Source organism: Clarias gariepinus, chromosome 27, assembly GCF_024256425.1.
Source record: "Clarias gariepinus isolate MV-2021 ecotype Netherlands chromosome 27, CGAR_prim_01v2, whole genome shotgun sequence".
NCBI classification, from domain to species: domain Eukaryota; kingdom Metazoa; phylum Chordata; class Actinopteri; order Siluriformes; family Clariidae; genus Clarias; species Clarias gariepinus.
Window position 1 is genome coordinate 16500872 of NC_071126.1, and position 25300 is coordinate 16526171.

At 38.7% G+C, this 25300-nt stretch overlaps 1 protein-coding gene across 1 annotated transcript in view; it reads left to right on the forward strand.

The window, feature by feature from the left end:
• Nucleotides 1–25300, forward strand: part of nkain2 (sodium/potassium transporting ATPase interacting 2) — a 218298-nt gene that overhangs the window by 187468 nt on the left and 5530 nt on the right. The window contains exons 5-6 of the mRNA XM_053488409.1: nt 12718–12778; nt 20394–20475. Coding sequence (XP_053344384.1) covers nt 12718–12778; nt 20394–20475 — 143 coding nt within the window. The remainder of the gene's footprint in view (nt 1–12717; nt 12779–20393; nt 20476–25300) is intronic.

Below are 25300 nucleotides of genomic sequence, written 5' to 3' on the forward strand. Positions count from 1 at the left end.
TGGTCCGATTGACGTGTTCACAGGATGCAGTTTTATTCTGCTTTTTTCTGATTATTAGTAGGATATTAGGTTCTGTGTTAAAGTATGTAAAATCTGGTCATGTTTTTTTGTGGGAAGGATTTTGGGTGACTCATAACTTCTATAATCTTGGATGCAAATTTAAGGAAAGAATTGCGAGACAACAAACATGCCCTGGCAAATCAACAAAATTAGATGTGAGGGATAAAATGTGTAAATTTGATTATCTGCTAATCTATTCCTTTACATAGCACTTAGGTTTCACATTTTTGTTATTAAAAAACAAATTCAGTCCAAAACTGTACAATGAGTTTCAAAAGTGTTCTATGAGAAACTTTAGAATTCCATTAGATCCTTTAAACCTAGTGCTATTTCTTAACCAGGGCTACGTTATTTAAAACTACGTCGTTAATATAACGCAATCTAAAAATTTTAAGATTTCATCACCACTAGATATACAACATTTTCTTCATACAGTTTTTTTTTTAATCTCTTTTACTAAATAAAAAAAAGGAGTCAAAAGTGGCCTGTTATAAAAGTTTACTTAGAGACCTGACAGAATGGATTTTGCTCTGAGCTATGAGTGGCCTTGCTTGCTTTAATGCACTTTCTCTAATTCTTAGTTCAGGGAGCTCCGCTGGTGAATATTGTGTTTCGCTCGTGGGGTCGAGATGCACAGAGGTTAATTTCAATTACATCAGAAAAGAGCTTTTCAGCCACTATACTCGAGGTCTTTAGCAATAATGTCACTGCGGGTGTCACTGAACCGGAACATTCAAATTGTCTGTGGAGTGTCTAGCCGTAACTATTGTCAGATCCTCCAGATACTCCAGTGTTTCCCAAAGTGTTAAAAAAAACAATTCTATTTTAAGGTAATAAAAAATGACATTGGATTTAAATTATGTTATCCTTCATATATAGGAAAATACTTTTATACATTGTAATACATTTTCGAGAAACTTTGGCGAGTCACCAATGACCTTCAACCATAAAGCAAAGCAATTCAACAACATGCTACCAACAACATGCTTCACTGTGGTGTTTGTTTTCTGCCAAAGAGTTCGCTTGTGGTTCATCAGATTAAATATTTTTTGCAAGACTGCTGAGTTGGCACAAACTGCAGTACATGAACTACAAGCAGAATTTCACCTGGTTAACTATACCCAAAGGTCTACAGTATCCATGGAATATCAGGGCTATGGTTTTACACTGAAAGGCACTAGGTCTCTTCAGCTTCTTCAAAGTTATACTTGGCCTCTCTGTTGCTTTTCCCTTTGGGCTATAATGCAACTCTGTAGTAGGTTTTCTTCACCATCAAGCGCCATCAAGCGATCATTGTGTGTCAGCAACAGCTTCCCATTCAAAACAATAGGCGGTCAAAATGACCGGTGAACCGCGTTAAAAGTAGGTGACTCTCGCACAGAGCTTCTAGTGTTAGTGCCTTTCTTAACCATTCACTGTTAAATTGCCGCCTGTAGTCAGAGTAATACATATAATGATACATGTACGATATGTACTGTATGAAACATGCTTCAATTACACTGCTGCTGTCATACACACACAACATACATTGTTTTACCTTGATTTACAACCTCCTATTTTAATGAAATTTTATTTTGTTGTTGGTAGTCATTCGGCTGCTCCCCTCGATGAGTTTCCACAGCAGATCATCAGATCTGAAGAACAATTTGTTACAGGTTTTTATACCCTATGCCCTTCCTGACGCAGCTCTCCCATTTTATCTGGGCTTGGGACCGGCATTGCATCCAGTAATCTCGGGCCTTTCACATGGGAGGCGAGAAACCTACCACCAATGCTCATAAATTCTATTTTATTTTGTAATTATTGAAATTTTTAAAAAAAATTATTTTACAATTGTTTTGAATCTTATATTAAGGCCACATGGTGGCTCAGTGGTTAGCACTTTTGCTTTGCACCTCCAGTGGCTGGGTTCGATTCCTGCCTCGGGGTCTGTGTGCATGAAATTTTAATGTTCTCCATGTGCTTGGTGGGTTTCTTCGGGGTACTCTAGTTTCCTCCCACAGTCCAAAGATATGCAGATTACTCTAGCTGCTTTTCCCAAATTTCCCAGGATCTCTGAATGAGTGTGTGTATGTGTGTGCCCTGTGGTGGATTGGCACCCTGCCCAGGGTGTACCCTTGTATAGCCTCATGCCCTAAGTCTCCTGGGACTGGCTCCAGGCCCCCTGCAGTATAGACGATAATGATGCTGATAATTCTTATATTACTTTAATTTATTGTTGCATATCTTAATGTGTATGTGACAATAAAATTTTAATATACAGTAATAATGCACTGTAGGGTGTTTAATATTTGAGATATTTAAATAACCAAACCTGATATGTATAACTTTGTACCAGTGTCAGTTCGATAGCTCCTTGGTCTTATATATATATATATATATATATATATATATATATATATATATATATATATGCACCCACCTAAAGGATTATTAGGAACACCATACTAATATGGTGTTCGCCCCCTTTTGCCTTCAGAACTGCCCTAAATCTATGTGGCATTGATTTAACAAGGTGTTGAAAGCATTCTTTATAAATGTTGGCCCATATTGATAGAATAGCATCTTGCAGTTGATGGAGATTTGTGGGATGCACATCCAGGGCACGAAGCTTCCGTTCCACCACATCCCAAAGATGCTCTATTGGGTTGAGATCTGGTGACTGTGGGGTTAGTACAGTGTACACTTAGTACAGTGAACTCATTGTCATGTTCAAGAAACCAATTTGAAATGATTCAAGCATTGTGACATGGTGCATTATCCTGCTGGAAGTAGCCATCAGAGGATGGACATGGTGGTCATAAAGGGATGGACATGGTCAGAAACAATGCTCAGGTAGCCCGTGGCATTTAAACAATGCCCAATTGGCACTAAAAAAACATTCCCAACACCATTACACCACCACCACCAGCCTGCACAGTGGTAACAAGGCATGATGGATCCATGTTCTCATCCTGTTTACGCCAAATTCTGACTCTACCATTTGAATGTCTCAACAGAAATCGAGACTCATCAGACCAGGCAACATTTTTCCAGTCTTTAACGGTCCAATTTTGATGAGCTCATGCAAATTGTAGCCTCTTTTTCCTGTTTGTAGTGGAGATGAGTGGTACCCGGTGGGGTCTTCTGCTGTTGTAGCCCATCCGCCTCAAGGTTGTGCGTGTTGTGGCTTCACAAATGCTTTGCTGCATACCTCGGTTGTGGTTATTTCAGTCAAAGTTGCTCTTCTATCAGCTTGAATCAGTCGGCCCATTCTCCTCTGACCTCTAGCATTAACAAGGCATTTTTCGCCCACAGGACTGCCGCATACTGGATGTTTTTCCCTTTTTACACCATTCTTTGTAAACCCTAGAAATGGTTGTGCGTGTAAATCCCAGTAACTGAGCAGATTGTGAAATACTCAGACCGGCCCGTCTGGCACCAACAACCATGCCACGCTCAAAATTGCTGAAATCACTTTTCTTTCCCATTCTGACATTCAGTTTGGAGTTCAGGAGATTGTCTTGACCAGGACCACACCCCTAAATGCATTGAAGCAACTGCCATGTGATTGGTTGATTAGATAATTGCATTAATGAGAAATTGAACAGGTGTTCCTAATAATTCTTTAGGTAAGTGTATTATATATATATATAGTCCTACAATGCAGTTAGTTTAGGTGGGTTCTCTATCAAAGTCTAGGGCTTTTTAGGGACAGATGTATTTTAATATAGTGGTCATGTGACATTTTAATTGAGCACAGGTTGACTCTGTACAGCTGTTTATGTAACCTGTAACAGTAGCTGGTTGTTCTAAAACGAGGCAGTGATTAGTTACACAATAACAACTTTTATGGTTCTATTTGTAAGTACTTTTGTAGAATATTGATTTTCCACCTTATGTGGTATTTTGCTTAAAGTCTTTTCTCTGTTGTAGCTCCAGGTTGTACTATTGTAAATACATTCAAGCGATGTGAATACTTACATAAGGCGCTGAAAGACTCCCAAAGCAATACCAGTCAGCTATTAGTCGGAAAAAATAAATAATTTTTTTTTTGCATATAGTTGGTACATTTAAAGCAGGTAGTGATGCAATTATATAGTGTTTAGAGTTGATAGGACACAATTCTTTACACTATTCTTTATGAGCGTATGGGGTCATAAAGAGGGGAAAATATCTCTCACTGGGTGAGCCGAGATCCTCAGGATTAACAGTAAAAAAAAATAAATGCTGATTTACGTATATCGCTTTGTTCCTTGCAGTGTAAATGCAGGTTAAGAGTCGTCCCAAACCTAACATACAGTCGCACTCAGATGTTTGCATACTATACATTCATCATGGCAATATTGGCTTTACATTCATTTGTTTATTTATTATTTTTTGTCCTGGTCTTTTTCTGGGGCGGAATGATTGTACAACAGAGTACATGTTTAAAAAGAGAGGAAAAAAAAGTAATAATGAGAAAAAAATCGGCAGCTCTCAGGAGCATGTGAAGTGTGTGGACTTTACAGCAGGTGGCATGTGAATCAGCATAGCGGAGCAGTAAGTAGCACCAAGAAGCCTAGACTGATCTAACTAAAGAGTCAAGGACATAGAAGAAGACTTGGCATGGGTGTGCACTCAGAGTCACACACACACACACACACACACACACACACACACACACGACTGATCAGTGGGAGCGAAAAAAAAAGAAAAAAGTATAAGCTATAATAATTCCTAAATGTGTTTCAATAAATGGAAGTGAGGTAACTAAATAAATAATAGATAATGGCTTTCTATTCCAAGTACTTAAAAGCTCAACAAACTTATTTGAGAAAGCTGTTTTTTTTTTTTTTTTGTTGTTTTTTTTTTCGACAAAGTACAGACTGTACCGTCTGTATCAGTCTGAAATACCGGTAGGAGGCATTCCCATTAGTGATATGGGACACAGCCAATCCTTAAGTGGTCGGACACCACCTGTGAGCCATTTGTGCTCAGGGCCTTGGGAAAGACATTTGCTTGTCCTTTTGCTTTAGCTTTCTAAAAAGACATTGAAGCAAAAATGAATCGATTGATAAGGTACAGCCCATATGGGAAAACATCTGCAGGGATTTTCTGTATTTATCATCATTATACATCATTTTAAGTGTGACAATATATTACAATTTCAGCGTACCGAATAAGTCGGTAAATGATATTTAAAGCAGTATTGTTAAATAAAAAATAGGAATTTTTTCCTGATTCTCCCAATTTCTCCTTAGTGAAATTGCTAAGCTGTGTAAAATGACTAAAAACAACCAATTTAAAAAAATTATTAAATGTAAAAAAGTTATTATTATAATTATTATTATTATTATTATTTAATAAAATAATAATACTTGTTTTACTTGGTTTGTTACTTATTATTTGTTAAATATTATATAAGACATAATATACATATAATACCCAAAATACATAACTTAATACTTGCTCTACAGCCTTATATGTTTTACATTTACATCATCTAACTAGAACTAGTTAGTTAACTAACCAAATAGTCGCAAAGCAGCGATGATCGGGCCCAAGCACCTGTGCCATCGCCATCTGGGTGCAACAGAAAGACAGTGGGCACATGCATTTAATAGTAAAAATAAATAAATAAATAAATAAATAACCTGGAGTTTGCATGGTATTCATGTTGTTTCACACCGTATTCAGTAAAGGGCTCAAATAACATACTTTGTGGCCAGGCAGTGTTTGATAATCACGCCAACTTAGATTCTGACCCCAGAATACTAAAAGGAAAATCCTTTCAAAAATTTTATTTAAAAAAAATAAATATTATACACTCTAGACATTACAATTACTATTACATCACTTCAACATTATTTAAACTAGTTATTTACTCATCATTCTGCAGTCCTTGCCATAAGTGAGTAAATGCAACATGCAAATGTATGTGTTGTCCATCAGATTATAATAATTATTATCAGACATGTTACAGTTGTATACAATCCAATGTACATTTAATTAGCTCAAGAAAATGATCTTGTGAAAAAATGATTTGTGACTGCAGCAAAGCCATTTTTAGAGTATAAATGGCACCGTTACCTCTAATGTGCCTTTAATTCTATTACTGCAGTTAAGCGTGTCGAGCGGGAAAGAAGATGCAAGCCAGACAACACCGGCTGTGATATAAAGATAAGACACAAATGACTTGTCGGACAGATGTCGTTAAGTTTCATCAACCAAACTGGCTTTATGAAATTAAAACCACCACCTGGAAATTCGAGTGCTTTTGCTAATTCTGTCTGCCAAGTGCTCAATCTGTGAAAGGAAATGACCTAAATATGTACATTATGCCACTCCCATCAACAGGATTTAAATGTATAGAGTAATACTCTAGTGCTTCCTATTCCTGAACTTTAAACTGTTACAATTATTCATTAACATTCACCTTGGTGAAGATGGTGTGAAGCAAACTTGGTGTGAAGCCATTAACTTTTCCCCTTTCTTGCATCCTTTCCCATTCTCCCATTGAAGCAAATACATTTCATCACTAAATAAACTTTATGTGTGCTCAGTCTGACTGCTGCATTAAAGCACAAACTATATACAGTATACACTATATTGCCAAAAGTATTCACCTACCCATCTAAATCATTGAATCAGTTACTTCCATGGTTACAGGTGTATAAAATCAAGCACCTAGGCATTCAGAAGCTCAGTGAATTCCAGCATGGTACCATGATAGAACGCCACCTGCCTCGGAGTGGTAGGCCTCGTAAAATAATCATAGAGCGGGTCAGCGGATTCTGAGGCACATAGTGCACGGAGGTCGACAAATTTCCGCAGATTCAATAGCTACAGATCTCCAGACTTCACGTGGCCTTCAGATTAGCTCAAGAACAGTGTGTAGAGATGGTCATGGGATGAGCAGCAGCGTTCAAGCCTCACTCAACATCACCAAGGGCAATCCAAAGCATCAAATGCAGTGGTGTAAAGCATGCCGCCAATATACTCTAGAGCGGTGGAGACGTGTTCTCCGGAGTGACGAATCACGCTTCTCCGTCTAGCAAACAAAAGGACGATTCCTGATTTAGCAGTTGCCAGGAGAACGGTACATGTCTGACTGCATTGTGCCAAAGTAAAGTTTGGTGAAGGAGGGATTATGATGTGGGGTTGTTCTTCAGAAGTTGGGTGCGACCCCTTAGTTCCAGTGAAAGGAACTCTTAATCCTTCAGCATACCAAGACATTTTCATGCTCCCAACTCCTAATCCTTTTTGGGATCCGGTTCCAACATGACTGCCCACCAGTGCACAAAGCAAGGTCCATAAAGACATGGAGGAGTGAGTTTGGGGTGGAAGAACTTGACTAGAATGCACTTTTGGGATGAATTCGAGTGAAGACTGTAAACCTGACCTTCTCGTCGAACATCTGCGTCTGACCTCCCAAATGCGCTTCTAGACGAATGGTCAAAGATTTCCATAAACACACTTGTGGAAAGCCTTCTCAAAAGAGTTGAAGCTGTTATAGCTGCAAAGGGGGCGGGGTCAACATCATATTAAACTCCATGAATTAAGAATTGGATGTTACTCCAGTTCATACTCATGTGAAAGCAGGCGATCCAATACTTTCGGCAATATTGTATCAATTACAGCTATAGAAACAGGTATACAGCTATAGATAAAGCGATCAGAAGTTTTTACTTTTCTCAGTTGGGTTTCTGGGTGAGTGTCTAGGGCGAACTTGTGAGTTTATACTTTGTCCATCTTGATTGTAACCTGTAATTTATTAAATAACTTCATGATGTAAGAGGTTACGTTAGGTTGCTTGGTGTTGGAAAGCAGAACCCTTCCAGGGTGAAGAATGACAGTAAGGAAATACAGATATACAGTAAGAAGATAAAGCATTGTTGTGCATGTCCACTGTTCCCGCACGACTGACCCTGCACTCTAACCCTTCACACACTCGTAGAGTTTTAACAGTTTCTCCTGCACTCGTGGAGCTTTCTGGGATTCTCTGCTTTAACACACTGCCTCGTTTTCCAGAGTAGGCTGGCATTTAAAAGATAAACATATTAAAGATTTAAGCCAGTAATCTGGACAGTGAAGAATGGACAAGCTTAAGCCCGTGATGCAAGCTTAAGATACTTGCATTGAGATCAATCACTGCTCCTGGATTTAACCTCCATTATTTAGCATCTCCTCTGCATGCATTATTCACACGCATGAAATCTAATTTTAGTTTTCCATTAGGGAATAGCTCGGCATGGGGGAACATCTATATGGAATTGCGCTCTGCGTTTGTGTGTGTGTGTGTGTGTGTGGTATCATTATGATGACCTGTTCTGGTACATTTCCAGTCAACAAGTTGGGTTCATATCCATATGAAACAATGAGAGATCCACATCTAACTGGTGTGTGTGTGTGTGTGTGTGCTACACAATGTGTGTCTTTTTGTGTATTTCTGTTGTAGCTATGCCGCCAGGCAGAGTAGCAGAGAGAGAGAGAGAGAGGAGCCAGCACATTATTTTGTGTAAATGAGGCCGAGACCTTGAGGTATTGCAGGAATCTTAAATCTGCGCTCGCTCCGATTTCCTGCCGCTCCGCATTTATCTAACAGCCGTGCTGGAAATGGAGTCCCAAAGTGTCAGCCATATGTGTAGTTAATTGAAGCGCTCAGGCGATAAGGGTTGGAGGGTGGGAGACGCAGTCCTGTTTCCCCGGATGAAAGTAAATATGTAAATTGCGCAGAACCTTCAGACTAGCAGCGTCAATACGTTACATGTGTTTACCCCGTATGCTCTGTTTACTATTAGCAATAGTTGTCTCGCCGAAGCACACTGTGCCCGTACAGATGCTTCAAAGTCATACTTTATTACAATGGTTCTTAACATTTATTCCAGTCAACCTCATTTTATGGGCTCAAATATTCTTCAGATTGTCTGGATTCACGCATGGCTTTTACATAATATATCCATTAGCACAAAGCACGCACATTTTACACCGGAACGCACTGTGCATGTGTGTGTGTCACTTGTTTTTATACTTTGTACTGGTTAACTATAATGTGCAAATACAGTACACCATATGGACAAAAGTATTCGCAATGACATTGTATCCAAATACAGTACATATACCTTAATATGAAGTTGGTTCTTGGGAGGCTGACCACAAGAGTTTGGAGTGTTTCTGTGGAAAATTTGTCCGCAATTCATTCTGTGGAGCATTTTTAAGGTCAGGAGGCACTGATCTTGGATGAGAATTCTGGCTCGCAATCTCTATTTCAGTTCATCCCAAAAGTCTTCGATTCGGTTAAGGTCAGGGCTCTGTGCTCGGTCCAGTCAAGTTCTTCCACACCGAACTCATCAAACCGCACCTTGCTTTGTGCACATGTGGGAATAGAAAAGGGCAATCCCTAAACTGTTGCCACAAAGTTGGAAGCATAGCATTGTCCAAGATGTCTTGGTATGCTGAAGCATTTAGATTGCACTTCGTTAAGGAAAAAGGGGCCTGATTGATTGAAACACCTGAATTCAATAAATAGCAGGTTTGGCCAAATAGTGTATCTTGTAGGTCAATATTATAAGCATGTATCATCATTCTATCACACGTTCGCATAGAGTTTGTTAATTCAGTTGTATTTTTTATTTCTGTTGCAGTTCCTGCATAATTTGGGCTTGGTTAGCGGTGTCTTTCCTCATGCTTTCCTAAAGACAACCAGCCTTTGAACTACATTGTTTCAAACTTCAATCATGGTTCTGCTACTGCCAGTTTCCAGACGATGCCTTTTACGCAATTATGAAAAGAAAACGGAAGGCCAAAAAATTTACATTTCATAGGGAAAAAAAGGATATATGCATGTTTTAAGCATTTATGCTTACCAAGATATGAGCTTTAAAGTGAAAGTAGGGGAATTACTCTGAAAAATGGTGTAGAGATCATAGGATTAGAGAGCATAGTATTTTATTTTCTATATCGAATGTTGTTGTTGGTTTTTCGGCTGCACCAATCGAGGGGTCGCCAAGGCGGACCATCTGATCCGTACAATAACTTGGCACAGGTTTCGAGCCGGATGCTCTTTCTAACCCAACCACCCATTTTGGGTTTGGGTGTTGGTTGGGGACTGAAACCTGGGCCTTCCAGATGGCAGGTGAGAAACTCACCACTGAGACACCAAATAAATAAATAAATAAATACAATTATAAATAAATAGTATGTCATTAGACAGAAAAAGCTGTACCCATCATAAAATATTTATGAAAATCGCTATAATACAGTATACATTAGCAAGAAGCTCTCAGAACCGTAACCGCTGAACTACTAGTGACACCAGTAGGTATATTTTGCTCCTACTGGTAAATCCCATTTGTCATAAATCCCCCTGCTACAGACACACTACATCACATTTCACACCTCAATGTCTACATGACCTCCCAGCTGCTGGCTGATATTTCCCTTAACCAAGTGCGCTTTGCAGCAGTGAAGTGTTGTCTCTGCGTTATCTCTCTTCTGTGCATTATCTCCACCTCCATGTTGTCGTTCCTCCAGAACCAGCAGTTATTCTGATTTATGGAAAGCTCTGGCTGAACTGCCACCTTTTTTTTTTCCTCTCAGTAAGAAAATACTCTCTCTCTCCTCCATCACGTCTGATCTCTTTATCCAGCGCTGCTTTTCAACACCCCCTTCTCCTCTGATCCCTAAATACCTAACCATGCACAAACACTTCTTTGATGGTTTATATGCTCTTTTTTTTTAAACAGGTCTGCGTGAATATTAACCTTAGCATGGGGTAAATTAAGTGTCAGCTCTGTAACAAAACCACTTAGTCACAGCACGTGGCCTGCATCCAGTGTGACGTTTCTACCAGGTTACGCTTTTCGTTCATTCCTGTTTCAGGGTTTTATGTAACAGACACGTCACATGCGTAACACAAAAATGCGCTTGGAATTTGTTTTTTCTTTGAAGTTGTTTGTTTTGTTTGTTTGTTTCTTTTAAAGAATGAATGAATGGTTATTTTATTCTTTCATTAAATTCTGAAATATTTTTGGATAAATTATAGGCTACATTTAATAGTATATATATATATATATATATATATATATATATATATATATATATATATATATATATATAATTATATAATTATATAAAGTATAGTCTTAGTTTCATTTAAAAAAAATTTGATGAGATATTCTGAATAGCACTTTGGAATTTAAGAAAAAAAAATATTTCTTTAATATATCTTAATTTTTTTTTTTAATAATATGTTGTTTTTATTATTTTTACCATCAATATAATCAGAGTGTAACACTATATGGTTTAGCATTTATGCAAATTAATTAACAGACATTTCCTGGAGGAAAATATTTTCAAATATGCTTCATTTCTGTTTTTTTTTTTTTTTTCTGCACTTGGTTTAACAGCAGTGGACCTAATTTTTTAATCATTTATGTATAAATCTTTCAAGTGTTTACACAAGACATTTGGAATTCCTGAAAATCCTTAAAAAAGAAGAAAAAAATTCCTAACCCATGAGTCTGTGTAAATTTATGCATGGTGTTTAAAATATTCCCTTTTTTGAAATCATCATCAATAATATCTGTGTTTTTATTTGGATCTGTTCTACATCTTTTAAAAGGCTATAATTACTAATTAATGAGCACTAACATCATAAATGGTTTCAATCAGAAAAAAGCACCCCAGAGGGAAAATGCATCAGCCGTTATAGTACTGTATAAGCCTTTAAAACTGATAGATCCCAAGGCGATTACATAACTCACTTGTGCACACACACACACACACACACACACATGCAACATACAGTACACCTGACCACGAAACACAAAGGAACCAGGAAACTCCCGTAGTGTGTGAATGAGTGTGTGAGTGTGTGCACTGCGATGGATTGGCACCCTGTCCCTCTTTAAGTAACTCTAATTCTGAATCGTATACCTTTTTATTGTCATAGTGAGTCAAAATATTTTCCAATTTCGTAAGCCTTCACCCCGAGCGATCATTTTGTGCTCAAAGTTCACTTTTTTTTTTTTTTGAGTTTTCTTGGCATCACTGCATGTTGTTGCTGCTCTTGTGAATCAGCACATTATTTTGGCTCAGGTCTTCCTCCGGATACCCTCCAAGTTATAACCGGGCTTGGGAGCGGCAGTCAGGGTGCCCTGCAACGCATTGGCTTGGACTCAAATCCAGGTCCTCCACATTGCTTTCAAAAAGTTTGCACTAAGGCAGGGTCTTTGCTTCAGGACGACCGAGCCATAATATTTTTAATCTGTACTGTCTCAGTGATGATAGGTCTCCTGCATGCCTTGCATAAGCCCGGATAAAATGGGAGGGTTGGGTCAGGAAGGGCATCCGGCGTAATAACCTGTGCCAGGTTGTGTCTGCGGAGCGGACAACAGCAACACTACTACTCTCACTACTGCTAAATGACCTTTTTTGTTCATCTTAGCGCTACAGTATAAGTGCTATACAATTTATAATGTATATACAATGCTTTACTTTTAACATTATTTGCATACTACAGTATGTATGCGGTCAGATATGATGTGCTTGTGCAGGCGGTGAGACGCTTAAAAAGTCATTATGAGGTCACCGGTAAGGCTGAAATTGCAGAAGTGTTAATGAGATTCAGTTTCTTTCTCTGGAAAGCAGGTGTTGTTCTAACTGATGGTTTTATGTGTGTGTGTGTATTTTCAGTTGGCTGGGTTCATCTACGCCTGTTATGTGGTGAAACTCATTTCAGAAGAGGAAGACAGCTGTAAGTATGAGTTCGGAGGCTGAGTTCGATGATTTTGCAGATCTTTTGTCTGTGTGTCTCTCTCTCTGTCTCTCTCTGTCTCTTTGTCTATTTTTAACCCTGGATAACGAGATTCTATAGATACAGTTTTACTCGGTATACTGAGCTGCTTTTGAAGTGACTCCCTCGTGCCGTAGCCAGACGACGCCTCTCCCAGCATGCAGCGCACATAAAAGGACTGAAGTCCCTTTTTTTCACTTGTGGAGAAGTGTATATTTACATGTTGCACCGACATTTCTCCTAGAGCCGGGTCTTTAGCCTGGTTGCAACGACCCAGCATGCATTTGGATTTAGACATCGGCCAGTTTAAAAGATTGCTTTTATCGATTGTATACTCCCGGCTCGTGGGCGCTTGCTTTAAAGGGCGTGCACGGGAAACAATCCCATTTGTTATATCCAGACGCTGCTCCGCACTCACAGTGCCTTTACGAGACATGAATTATTCTCTTTAGCCGCCGTCCCATTTCACTCGGACGAGCGAGCACGATAATTAGGACAGAGGTTTGTTTGGTGTCCCCTGATTTATAATTAATATTTATTGCTTCCAGACATCTGTAACTCTGTTTTTTTTTTTTTTTTTTATGGTGCTGGGATGTCGCGTTAGAAATGTGGCTAGGAACGAAAAACGTGTTAGATCAATAATTCTCAAGTCGAACTCCTGGCGTTGTCTGGTCTTGTCTCTCACTCATCACCAAGCAACACATACAGAGAGACAGAGAGAGAGAGATGGATTGATGGATGGATGGATAGGCTCCATTTAGCAACCTGACTAGCCTCTTTGTGCCATCTCTATGCATTTCCCCAACATTGCTCTGTTTCATAATCAGAACCATTAAGAGCACGTGTAATTAGGCACATCCGCCACTCTTTCAGTACACACACTGACTCCACTCCTGCAGACATATACATAGTGCCAGGATAAAAATAAACAGCGTGTATTCAGGCACGTGATGCTGGTGAGTTTTTTTCTATCCAGATTTTACGCACACTGTGAACACGTCATATAACGTCTTATGACTGTAGGTGAAATTATTTATTTAAATTAGTAACGCAACCAATACAATTATTGAGCAACAAATTCTCTTGCTCCATGTATAAATGATCTAGCCATGTCTAATTTCCTTCCCGTCACTAGGGGGCTCCACATTAAGCTACTACTACCACTTAGTCGGGAAGGTCGAAGACTATCACATGTTTTCTCCGAACCACGTGACACCAGCCGACCGCATTTTTTCGAACTACTTGCACACGCAAGCAGTTTGGGGGTGGTGTAACACACTCGGAGGACAGCGCTATCCGCTCCTTCTGCTTGCATGAGCTCACAGACGCCCCTGATTGGCTGTAGAGCCGTGATTAATATGGGAGCACTAATTACCTCTCATCCCTCCCATCTGAGAGAGCTCGGCCAATCAGCTCTCTCTAGACCTCCGGCTGCGAGAGGTTACAGCATCACCCGGAAATCGAACTCACGATCTTTTGGTAAAAATGTTTAGTTCTAGGCCTAATAATTTTACATCCCACATGTTAGAATTGTAAAATTACATTAAAAAGAAGCAAGCAGATAAACAGGGTACACACTTTATTGAAACAAACGAGTCCAGTATTTATAATATGAGGGGCGTTCGATTTAAACCGGGACTTGGGATGAAATTTCTTGTGAAAGAATGTAGTAAAACCGATTGACATTTACGGGGGACTTTAAGCACAGTATTGTGTAAGTAGCGGTAAAACATTTAAATGGCGTAAAAGTTTTAAATAATTCCGAACATTATGAATGACGAACCCCAGTTGAAGCGGCTCGGACACCACTGTAGTTGTTCTCGTGAAACTTCAGCAAGTGAAATGCTTGATTCTCAAAAATCACTGGTTAACTTTTTATCAACTTGTGTGAACTGTATACAATATACAATCATTCACCAACACCACTTACACATTACACGAACTCTGGTCAGAGTTATTGCCACATCCTGTGTACAGTCCTGACCTCGCTTCAAGCCATATCCACATGTTTGAGCCATTAAAGCAGCAGGCAGTCCGATCATGGCTCCGGTGTACTGAGAAAACATGCTACGTTGATACTGTAGTATCCTAGCACTAGTGCATTAGTGTAGCAGGGGATTATATAGAGACATAAAGGGACTTCCAGACAATCAAAAGTCCCAGTTTGATTCGAATGCCCTTATTAAGTATCTCTAATTTTATATCAAAAATTTTCCATACACTGATATATTAAAAAAACTTAAATAAAAAAAGGAAGGGCTTTATTAAAAATGCCGCAGAGGAAATACAGTTTGTTCAAACAATCGTAATTTTGTCTTATGAACTTCTGCGTTGTTAATACAGCGGTAAGTTCATTTTCCCTGAGTTGTAAATAAAATCTTCTCCTCTTGTACAAACAGAATGTAATTCAATCAGCACCACATTATGCTCGCTGCCGAATAATGGCGCGAACGTCTTCATCAGCGACGACGAGAGATTCTGGGGAAATGTCCCGTAATTGAAAATCTCTCCTCCCAATCACTGCGGGTTTGTGTAGCGTGAGCGCGGGCGCGTACCGCCGAGTGATTACATTCCGTCGAGGGCATATCGCCAGGTTTGATTTTCTCTGCTAGGGAATGTTGGGGCTCTCTGTGCCTTGACCCTTTCACTCTAAAATATTAATACTGTTATAGAATCTCTGCATCCCCTTGTGAACGCAGAAGATATCTATGGCTAATCAGGCAGCCATATTAGCTCTTTGTCTGCTAATTAATATGGCGAACCGGGCACCTTTGCAGAGGTAATGAACGGCTTAAACCAATCAACATGCCCGTCGTGTAATTACGACAACCGCCGAGAGTAATGTGGCGAGGTCCAATTAAAGGAAAGATTGCAGAATAATTTAAATAATTCAGCTTCTATATATATTTATATATATTTTTTTTCTTTATTTATTTTATTTAAGTGGAACAGACCAGGAGAGGTAGAAGAAGATAAGCAGGAAGCGGCTCTCAGCTTGTTTACGGCGCTGGGAACAATCTTTGCATGCGTAACAAGCGAATTAGGCTGCGTGCCTCCTTTGGGAATACGCAATCAGATTTTTTTTTTTTTTTTTTTCGCTATCATCGCGCTAGCATCTAACTAATGATTAGCATTGTGCTGTGCACAGTTTACAAATTCGGTACAGGGCGAGACAAAACAACGAGGCCCATAAAGCATGCGGAGAAGCGATGGGCGCTTCAATTTCCAGCTAATTTCCCAAACCCATGATCCGCCACTTTAGTAGAGTCAATAGATCTTCCAGCCAGGAGCCATTTAGCCATTTAGCAGTGTCGAGAAAAAGTGAAAGGTGTTGTAGGAGCGTATTAGCATTTGGCCTTACAGACGTAATACATGATAAGAACATACAGAAAGAGACTCGAGTCTATACTCATTTCCACACTTCGTTTCAGCTTGAGTTGAAACCGAACATTATGTCATGTTATTCAATTCTGTCTGCTTTTCTTCAGGCTCATTAAATTTATTAGTGCTAATTTAAATTGCCGGGATAATGCAGGCATCGAGGAGCTGGCTGTCCAATTTATGTAGTTAGGAGCTCTCTGGTAGCTTTTCCCCAATCACTGCTGTTCAGTGAACCAGCAAACCTTTTAAAGAGCTGGCCCTTGTTGCCACCGAATCAGTACATGATACAATAATATTAGAGGTTTTTACAAATATGTCTGTACGTCTTGGCTTTAGGACCGAATCTTTATCATATAAAATCACATCGGAATAGATGTGTGGTGTGTTTTTTTTCTGATGTAGTTTTGTTAGGATTATCACGGTAGAGCTTATTCGGTTTCTTAGAATTTTTACCAAAAAAAAAGTATGCATTCATTTATCTTTAGTAACACCATGATCGCAAATATTTAAAGTACAACGAGTTTGTACAAATCTTCCTGTTCCTCCGACTTCTGCATTTTGTTGACTATCGTACTTTGGCCGCAGAGCTCTTACATTCGCCTAAAGGTTGCCTTAGGTCCTTCCTACAGCCTACATAAGTCGATTTCACGTATTTCTTTTGTCCTAAGTTGGTCGTCCAGCACTGACATGTGCAACGGCATTCTCAAGTAGTCGGTCAGAACATCTCCTGTCTGTCGGAACATTTTGTCGTGGTGTATAAAGTGGCGGCCGTCCACTCTCTCTGGCCATCCACTCTCTGGTGCTACAAGGTTGACTGATGCGCAACTCATGAACAGCTTAATGTGTTCTTGTGGCACACCTACTGTACAGCCACCGTAGGAATATGGTCTCCTGGAAATGTCTTCTAAATGATCCACAAACATCATATGTTGTTGTTAGGTGGCTCTACTGTAAGAAGAGTGGATTTTCATGGAACGTTCTGAGAAAATCTTGGACAAGACCATCGACCTGGCCATGAACTAACAACCAGGCTACAAACGCTGAATTTTTCATTAGGCCGCATTAGGAGATGCTCGAAAAAAATCATTACGGTGTTAGCAGCCGTTCGTATGGTTGTTTGTGATCGCTGCTTAAGTTCTTTATCCGGGTCAGGGTTACTGTGGATCCACAGCATGTCCCAGGAACGCGCGAGGTGGGGAATACATTTTGGATGGGATGCTAGTCCATCAATTTAAATAGTAATGTATTAGAAAGTGAAAATATTTTTAATCTAGGTATTACGTTAGTAATACCTAGAATAACATTAGTATTTCTTATTTTTACCCCCTAAACTTAAATGTATTTTTTTCTACTGACAGATAATTAGCTTCTTTTGAGCAATAAATGCTTAAAACTTGCAAAATTATCAGTAGACAAAAAAAGTTTTTAAATTTACACTAGTAAAAATTGTAAAATAAAATTGGTCCAAAAAATTCACAAGACGTTTTCTGTAATCTTGTAATGACAATCAGAGAACAAATCTTGAATCTAGTTTAAATACCTAAATGTAGTTCCTTAATATAAGATTGCCGTAAACCAAATATGTTTTAGGATAAGAGTTTTTTCTAGCTGTGTTTACTTTTTTTTTCCGGATACGCTTCTTGTTTATTGGCAGACATCACCTGGCAATAAAGTTTTTGCTTAAAAAATCTTGAGACACCCCTCATTACTACACAATAAATTAGGATCAATTATCTAATCTATACCTTTTCCTTATCAAATCAACCAGATGTCTGGATATAAAGAATGTTTATAGCAAAACAAATCATATCCTGATACCTGACTTTTTTTTTCACAATACACAATACAATATGTGTGGTCATGTTTAGCTTCATTACAGTAAGAATTAGGATGGATAACACTGTTATTGACGTTTTGATCAGTTTTACTGTAAAAAATTTGGCGTTTATGTACCGACCTGAGCAGTAGCCTCATTTCCCTTCCCGTCTGTTCCAACCGCTCATCATTCAGCATCAGCAGTATACTAATTATCAACCTGATATCTATCTTCATAGGCTTGTAATATAGTAATAATAAATATTACATTTGACTGGATTTTCTCATACTAAAATGTTGTTTTATGCAGCATATAAAATGAGTATTCACCAGACTAAACAAAAATACAGAATGCAAGCAAGAAAAACCTGCAAAGCTTCCCTGAAAGACAGTAAACCTCAGTTCAGAATAATACCAGGAACCCTGGACCTATGAGACATCATCTACCCTTTTAGTTTTTTTAATGGAGATCTTTTTTGGAGGAAAGCTGGTGATACCCCTAAACCCCTGATGTTGGTGTCACCAGTTCTTGGTTCTGGAATCTGGAGAATTTTAGTTTACAATGCACTGTAGTTAAAGCAGTGTGGGTTTATTTAGGATAAGACCTCACCGCAGTCTTAGAAAGAGGGTTCCTCATATGTTCTTTGACTAGGTCTTTGCACCCCATTGGCATTTGACTTGATGAGTCTTCCAGAAGATAAATGCCAAAGAGTATGGGTTTGTTGGGTTTTTACTTTTCTTTTTTAAGGTGTGTATGGTAAACCTTAAATCATTTTCCTTTAAGAACAAGTTTCCTGTTAGAACCTCTTAAATATGATGAAGAAATTAAACCATGCAAGAAACGCTTGTAGAAAGCGGTGTGGTTTCCATAAAAATGCACGATTATGGCTGGATTTTTGCATCTCATGTTGCCGACACTGATCAGACCATTAGGTTTAATTTCATAAAGAGTCTATTATGGTGTGGATTATAGGCTTTGTGGGTGTCTTCTTTCCCTAAATCATCTCTCTGAACACTAATCATCCTCAAACTGTGCTTCTTCTTGTGTTAGCCATGCTCAGGAGATGAGCACAGTTAATTGTGCATCTTATCTTCGGGCGGGGTTCCTTTGGAAAGCCGCCCTTGTGATAAACACAATGGATCTTTATCGCTCTTTACTACCCCTGGGTCTTTGTGGTAAAGGGCTGAAACAACTGGCCAGCTGCTGCTGCTGGCGGTCCATGACTGATCCTGTCAACCTGTGCTATTTTAGTCTGTCTGCTACTCCAGAAGAGCTCCGTGCCCACAAATATCACACCCTCACAGCCCTGCACAAGCTTCAGACACTGACCAGGACTATTACACACATGGATACACACAGACACAAACACACACCATAACTTACTGACTCACTCAGACGAACACTCGCACAGGACCAGAGTGATAACGGAGGAAATTAAATAAAGGCAAAAAAAAAAATGATGTGTTTGATGTTTGAGGAAAATATTCAATGACCAGGTGCTGTGATGAGGCCCGTGGTGAAGCAGAATGAATTTTAGCATGCTAAGGTTTATTATTTTCCTGTATTTACACATCCCAAAGCCTCTTATACCTCTTATCCCAGAGCAAATTGTCAGTAATTATATTTTGTATTTTGTAAGAATGACACGTCATCTTTACACCCACATGTAACATTAAAATGTAAATCTTAAAAATGTTCCATAAACATGATTTCTACAGTTAATGCTTTAACATTCTTTTTTTGTTTTTAAAGCATCCTGTAAAAAATCATAAATTAAGGTTTAATGTCTATTTATTTCATATTTTACTTCCTTTACATTTTTTTTTCCAAATGGTTTAATTAGTTTTTGTATGCAAAAATATATGATTATAGTGGAAATTGGTAATATTGGTAATATTTTAGGGTGTCGGGAACGGATTGTCTGCATTTACATTATTTCTTATGAGAAAATGCGTTTTCCAATACGAAATTCTGCCTTAAAACTTGCCACTGGAACAGATTAAATTCATATTAGGCAAGTATTTATTTATTTTTTTACCACACCCCAATATAAGTCTCGTCCAAATGGTTGAGATGTCAGTTCATGGTATAAGTATACCAAATTACATTATAAAAAATAAACGAAAACTACTGATTTGCATAAATCTGTGTAAATAGAGGCAGTAATTTTCAGCATTGTGGCAATTTTACAATTGTTAAATAACAGCACATTTATGTAACCGATATAATAACATCAATAGATGTGTCCAGAATGTACAATATGTTATATGGGGTATTTCTGATATTATTTAAAATCAGACTTCACCATCACTATGGAGTAATTGACTTTGTTAGTTAGTTAGTAACCAACTCCTTTTCTTGTTTGTTCCTGTTTTCCAGTCGACTTTATAGGTGGCTTCGACTCATACGGGTACCAAGGACCACAGAAGACGTCTCATTTGCAACTACAACCAATGTATATGTAAGTAATGGAAATGCAAAAATTAGCAGCTATATGTCCTTAAACATCCCATTGTTGCTGCTTCTTACTTTTATTATCCGTTTAAGGGAAAATAAAATTCTTACAAAACTTTTAGCGTTCTCCGTTTGCTTGCATTGTACAGTATAAATCCTCCTATTAATAGCTTATGGAGATACAGTAGCGTGTTCATCAGCCTCCAGTTCCCATTCGGACCCTGCTTTTGACGTTTTTATGTGTTTATCATATCATATCGGATACATCAGCGTTGTTTGGACGTAGTGAAGCAGTACAGTGACAGACCATGAGAGAAACCTGCAGAGTTCATTGTATGATCAATAAGATATAATATCAGCGTTGGCGCAGCTCTGATAATAGTCTGGGTCAACACGACGAGAGCTGGGATTGTTTTCCCAGCTTAAAAGTTTATGAGGATGTGGCTGGTTGCACTGGGGTGCTTTTGGTTAGCTCTGGGAGATTTGAAGGGATTTGGTTTATTGACACAGATACAACATAGATAGTTTTATATACGTACTGTACACTTGAGGATAAGTCTTAGTACTTAGTGAGCTGTCTATATTAGTGGAGGTTTTTTTGGAAGTGAGAAATAAAATCACCGTGTGATCTGTACAATTAATTTCATGCATGAAGTGTAATCAACTGATCTTAATCTCCATATTAATAACTTTCACAGGCATAGGAAATAAAAAAAAAAAGTTTTAAACAAACTGCACGACATGTCACCAAGAAATGACATCTTCACTTATAAAACTAGATCTCCCTTCCTTTCTTTATTCTCCTCATGCATCTAACGTTTCATCAGCTGTCACTTCAATATCTCTACACACACAGAGTATCTAGCAGGGTAATAGCTTTCAAACAGAAACGGTGGGGGAAAAAATGCATTATTCCACTCGATTAATCCTGTATATAAGAAACAGTTGCCAATATCAAAAATAAAAAAAATAAAATTCAGACTAAATAAAACTAAGCGACATATTCGTTTGACATCCGGAGCTGTTAGGAATCATGATAATGGCTTTCTTCAACTTTCTTGAGAGTCATTATTGTCATTATAAAGACCGTCATTACAGAGAAATTACCGCACAAAACATGTTATTAGACGTGTATATAATCAGCCGCACTGTGTGTATTATGTTAACCGTTAAGCGCTTGGAGAGGTCAGGAACAGGGGTTCGAAAGCAAATTGCCAAGCCCTAGCTATACCTTTGTTCTACAAACAAGAAAAGACTCATAGTTCTGTCTTTGTTAAATATAAGACTACATTCGACAGAACTATGATTTGTAAAAGTTTGCATAAACGTCAAGCCTCAAGGTTTCAGATGCGATTCAGTGTCTTTAATCAAAAGGAATAAAGGCAGTCGAACAGATTGGCATTGTTTGAATCAAGAATAAGATTTAACATACAATTAAATAATTAAGCCTCAAATTTGTACTGATAAGTCAGTTAGACAGTACGTCTAAGGTATAACGCCTATCATGCTCCTTTCCTTCATCAGCCTACACGTTGTGTACAGAGACCTAAAGTAAATCCATGTGTACAGTGTGTACAGAATTAATACCCCACCTGACTGGGGTATTAATTCATTGCAGGGCACACATGCATACACACACTCACATGCTCATTGACATTAGTGATGGAAGGTTTGAATCATTTTAGTGACTCGATTCTTTGAATCAGTTAATTTGTTCAGAAATGAAAAATAAAATGTTGCCTTTTTAATAAAAAGACTCCCAACACGTCTACATACACAAATTTTGGCTATAGTTCCAGTAATGAAAATATTACAATGCAGCTAAGGACGTGTTATAATAAACAGAATGAGCAGCTCACCTCTCATATCTTCTAGTCTGAGTCGTTCATTCTTTTAAATCCATTGCACCGCATAGCGTAGCGTCTATGGGGGTCATGTGACAAAAGAACGAATGACTAGGAGTACAAGAGTCATTGAGAAGAACAGTTTAATTCTGTTTCCTGCACTTCATAGCGTCTATGGGAGTCATGTCACAAAAGAAGGAACGATTCAGACCAGAAAACTCAAAGGTAACTACTCAATTCTGTTTCCTGTACATAACCTACGGAGGTTTCGCGTTTATTTGCGCTTGCACGCTCTCCGAGACGACTCGTTCATCTGAGTCACGTTTAAGATTCGTTGAACGACCCATCACTAATTCACTCTGGGAACACTAGTTAGCCTAATCTGCTTTCAATCGTTGGACTGCGGGAGGAAACCAGAGTACCTTAAGGAAACCCTCCAAGTGCAGTAAGAACATGCAAACTCCAAGCACTCGAGGTGAAGATCGAACCCGGACCCTGGAGGTGCAAGGTGACCCTGAAAGTGCTAACCGCTAAGCCACCATGCTACCTATTTTATTCAAGCATAAAAATAAAATTCTAATTTAAGGCATGACCCAGTGAGAACCAGGTGCAGATGATGACATGTGATCAGGCAGGTAATTATTATACTGCTGATGCTGAATGCTGAATGGTTAAACATGACATTAGATATTGTGTATTATAAACACGTCAGGAGGTCAGGATAAGATTTCTTTTGCTATAGACATCTTTTATATGTTTTTAGATCGGGTTGATTTGCTAAGGCGAAGTTAGAGATCGAATGCCTAAGTGTGATCACATGGTCTCGATTTTACCCAAAGTCACCCCTCTGGACAAACCCTGTAACTGGCACCGTCCCTCTGGTATGGAAACACATGGCAGGTGTTCACAACATGCTTGGCGTGTGAATGACTTTGACAGCAGTCAGCCATTTTTTGAGCAGACCGCTCCCTCGTCTGAGCTTGACCCGCTTGGCATTCAGCCATGCCAGGATCTCGGTGCAGGATGGGATGGCACATATGGCTGTGAAGAGAGGTGGGGCTGCTATGACTCACCTTCAGGCACTGTAAGGGTCGAACAGTTACTCCCAGTTGAACCGGCTCCGATTATGAACTGTGTGTGAGGTAACAAGAGCAAGGTGAAGTGCGCACATGGAACTCGCTGCGTCAGTTTTCCCACAGGCACAGCGGGATGGATGTTGAGGGGAAGAAAGCATGTCAAGTTATCTTTGGGTGTGGGCAATGTCAGTAAAACGGTAGAAGCCCGGGACTTGTTCTCGTTTTATTTTAAGTTAGTGAATGAAGAAACTCAATTTTTTGTGCAAGGAGTGACAGTCAGTGAGGATGTTTAGGATTCAAGGCTAAATCATTAAACGTTTGGTGGTTCTCTACTACGCAGTTTGGCATTATTTTAAAAGTTTTATCCTAAACTTGCAGCTATACGTTTTAAAGGGCACATATTCTGCAAAATTCACTTTTTATTTTGCCCTTTGTAGACATTCAGATGAGTCTGTGTGGACAGAAAAAAAATGAGAAAAATATTCTCCCCATATTTACTTGCCCTTTTTCAACAAGTGTTCAACAAGTGTTATTGCCCAGATTAGATCTTTCTCTCTAACATCATATGAGAAAACCCCATTGCTCTGTTCTGCTATTCTCCGTTTAGGCGTGGCTCAGCAATAGCTCATTTACATAGACACTGAGACAGCATGTCTGGAAGAAGAGTGAACCAGACGGAGTTTGTAAATTGTAGATTGAAACCTCTGCATATGTTTTAATCCGTTTCGGAGACGAGTTCTTAAGGTGAAATTTTGTACTGCGAAACGTGTTTTCCCATAGGAAATAATGTGAATGCAGATAATCCGTTCCAGTGACCCAAAAAATATTACCAATATTACCAATATCCAACACTATAATCATATTTTTGCATTTAAAACAATCAAAACATTTAGAAAAGATGTAAATGAATTAGAATATAAAATAAATAGAGATTAAACCTTACGTAATATTAATTTATTATTCCTCTTGACACCGGCTGCTTTAAAATCCAAACAGAAAGCGGCTCCCTTCTTGCTTAGCATTATTGCAACATTTAGTGGACCTGTTGTGCTACTTTATGTGTACACGTTTTAAAGATTGCACATTCGCTTAGCCTACCACCGACGAAAACAAGTTTGGATCTATTACCAGAAGTACACGCAACAAAAAACAGTAGTTTGAGACTAAATTTACCAACTGGGGGCGTTCGTATGCCGAGGTCCCACTGCACTAAAATATGGGACCTTTAATTACTTCCTAGCTACATTACCCTGTGTTTAAAATCTAAGATTTTTTTGTTGCAAACTTCTCACAAAATATTCATGCTATTGCAACCACAGGTAGCCGAAAGCTGACGTACCAGACTGTAGTTCACGCTGTGTCTGATTTTATTTTTAGGATTATCTTACATTATGAGCACTTCTACAATCCAGGATTAGAAAGATGGCATTGGATTAAGCGAATCTGACAAGACAGCTGCAAATAGATTAATGTTAATAGTAAAACGTGACCAAAATATGCTAATATGGTGAAAAATATTATCATTACCTTAACCTTACTTTAATAATATTTATCCACACAAGTCCAGTTTCTAACGCAGAGAGCATGTTATCACAAAGTTTGTGGAAGAATTTGGCCAAGATTACATTGGGATCATTGTCTGCTGTCATCACACAGTATTTAAATCAGCTTTAGGACAGAAGTAAAGAAGTAAACATCTGTGCACGGGCTTCACTTCCAGCTTCCCCAGTTGCCTGGAAAGGCTAAAGTAAATAGGTTTCTGGTTCTGTAATAAATTATAACAGCTCGTGCAATTCCCAGATCCATCCGTCCTTGTCTGCAGAAAACATCTGCCCTAAAATTGGGATTAATGAGGATTATATCTATTCAGGAAATGTAAAAAAAATAAATAATAAGAGGATTAATCTAGAGA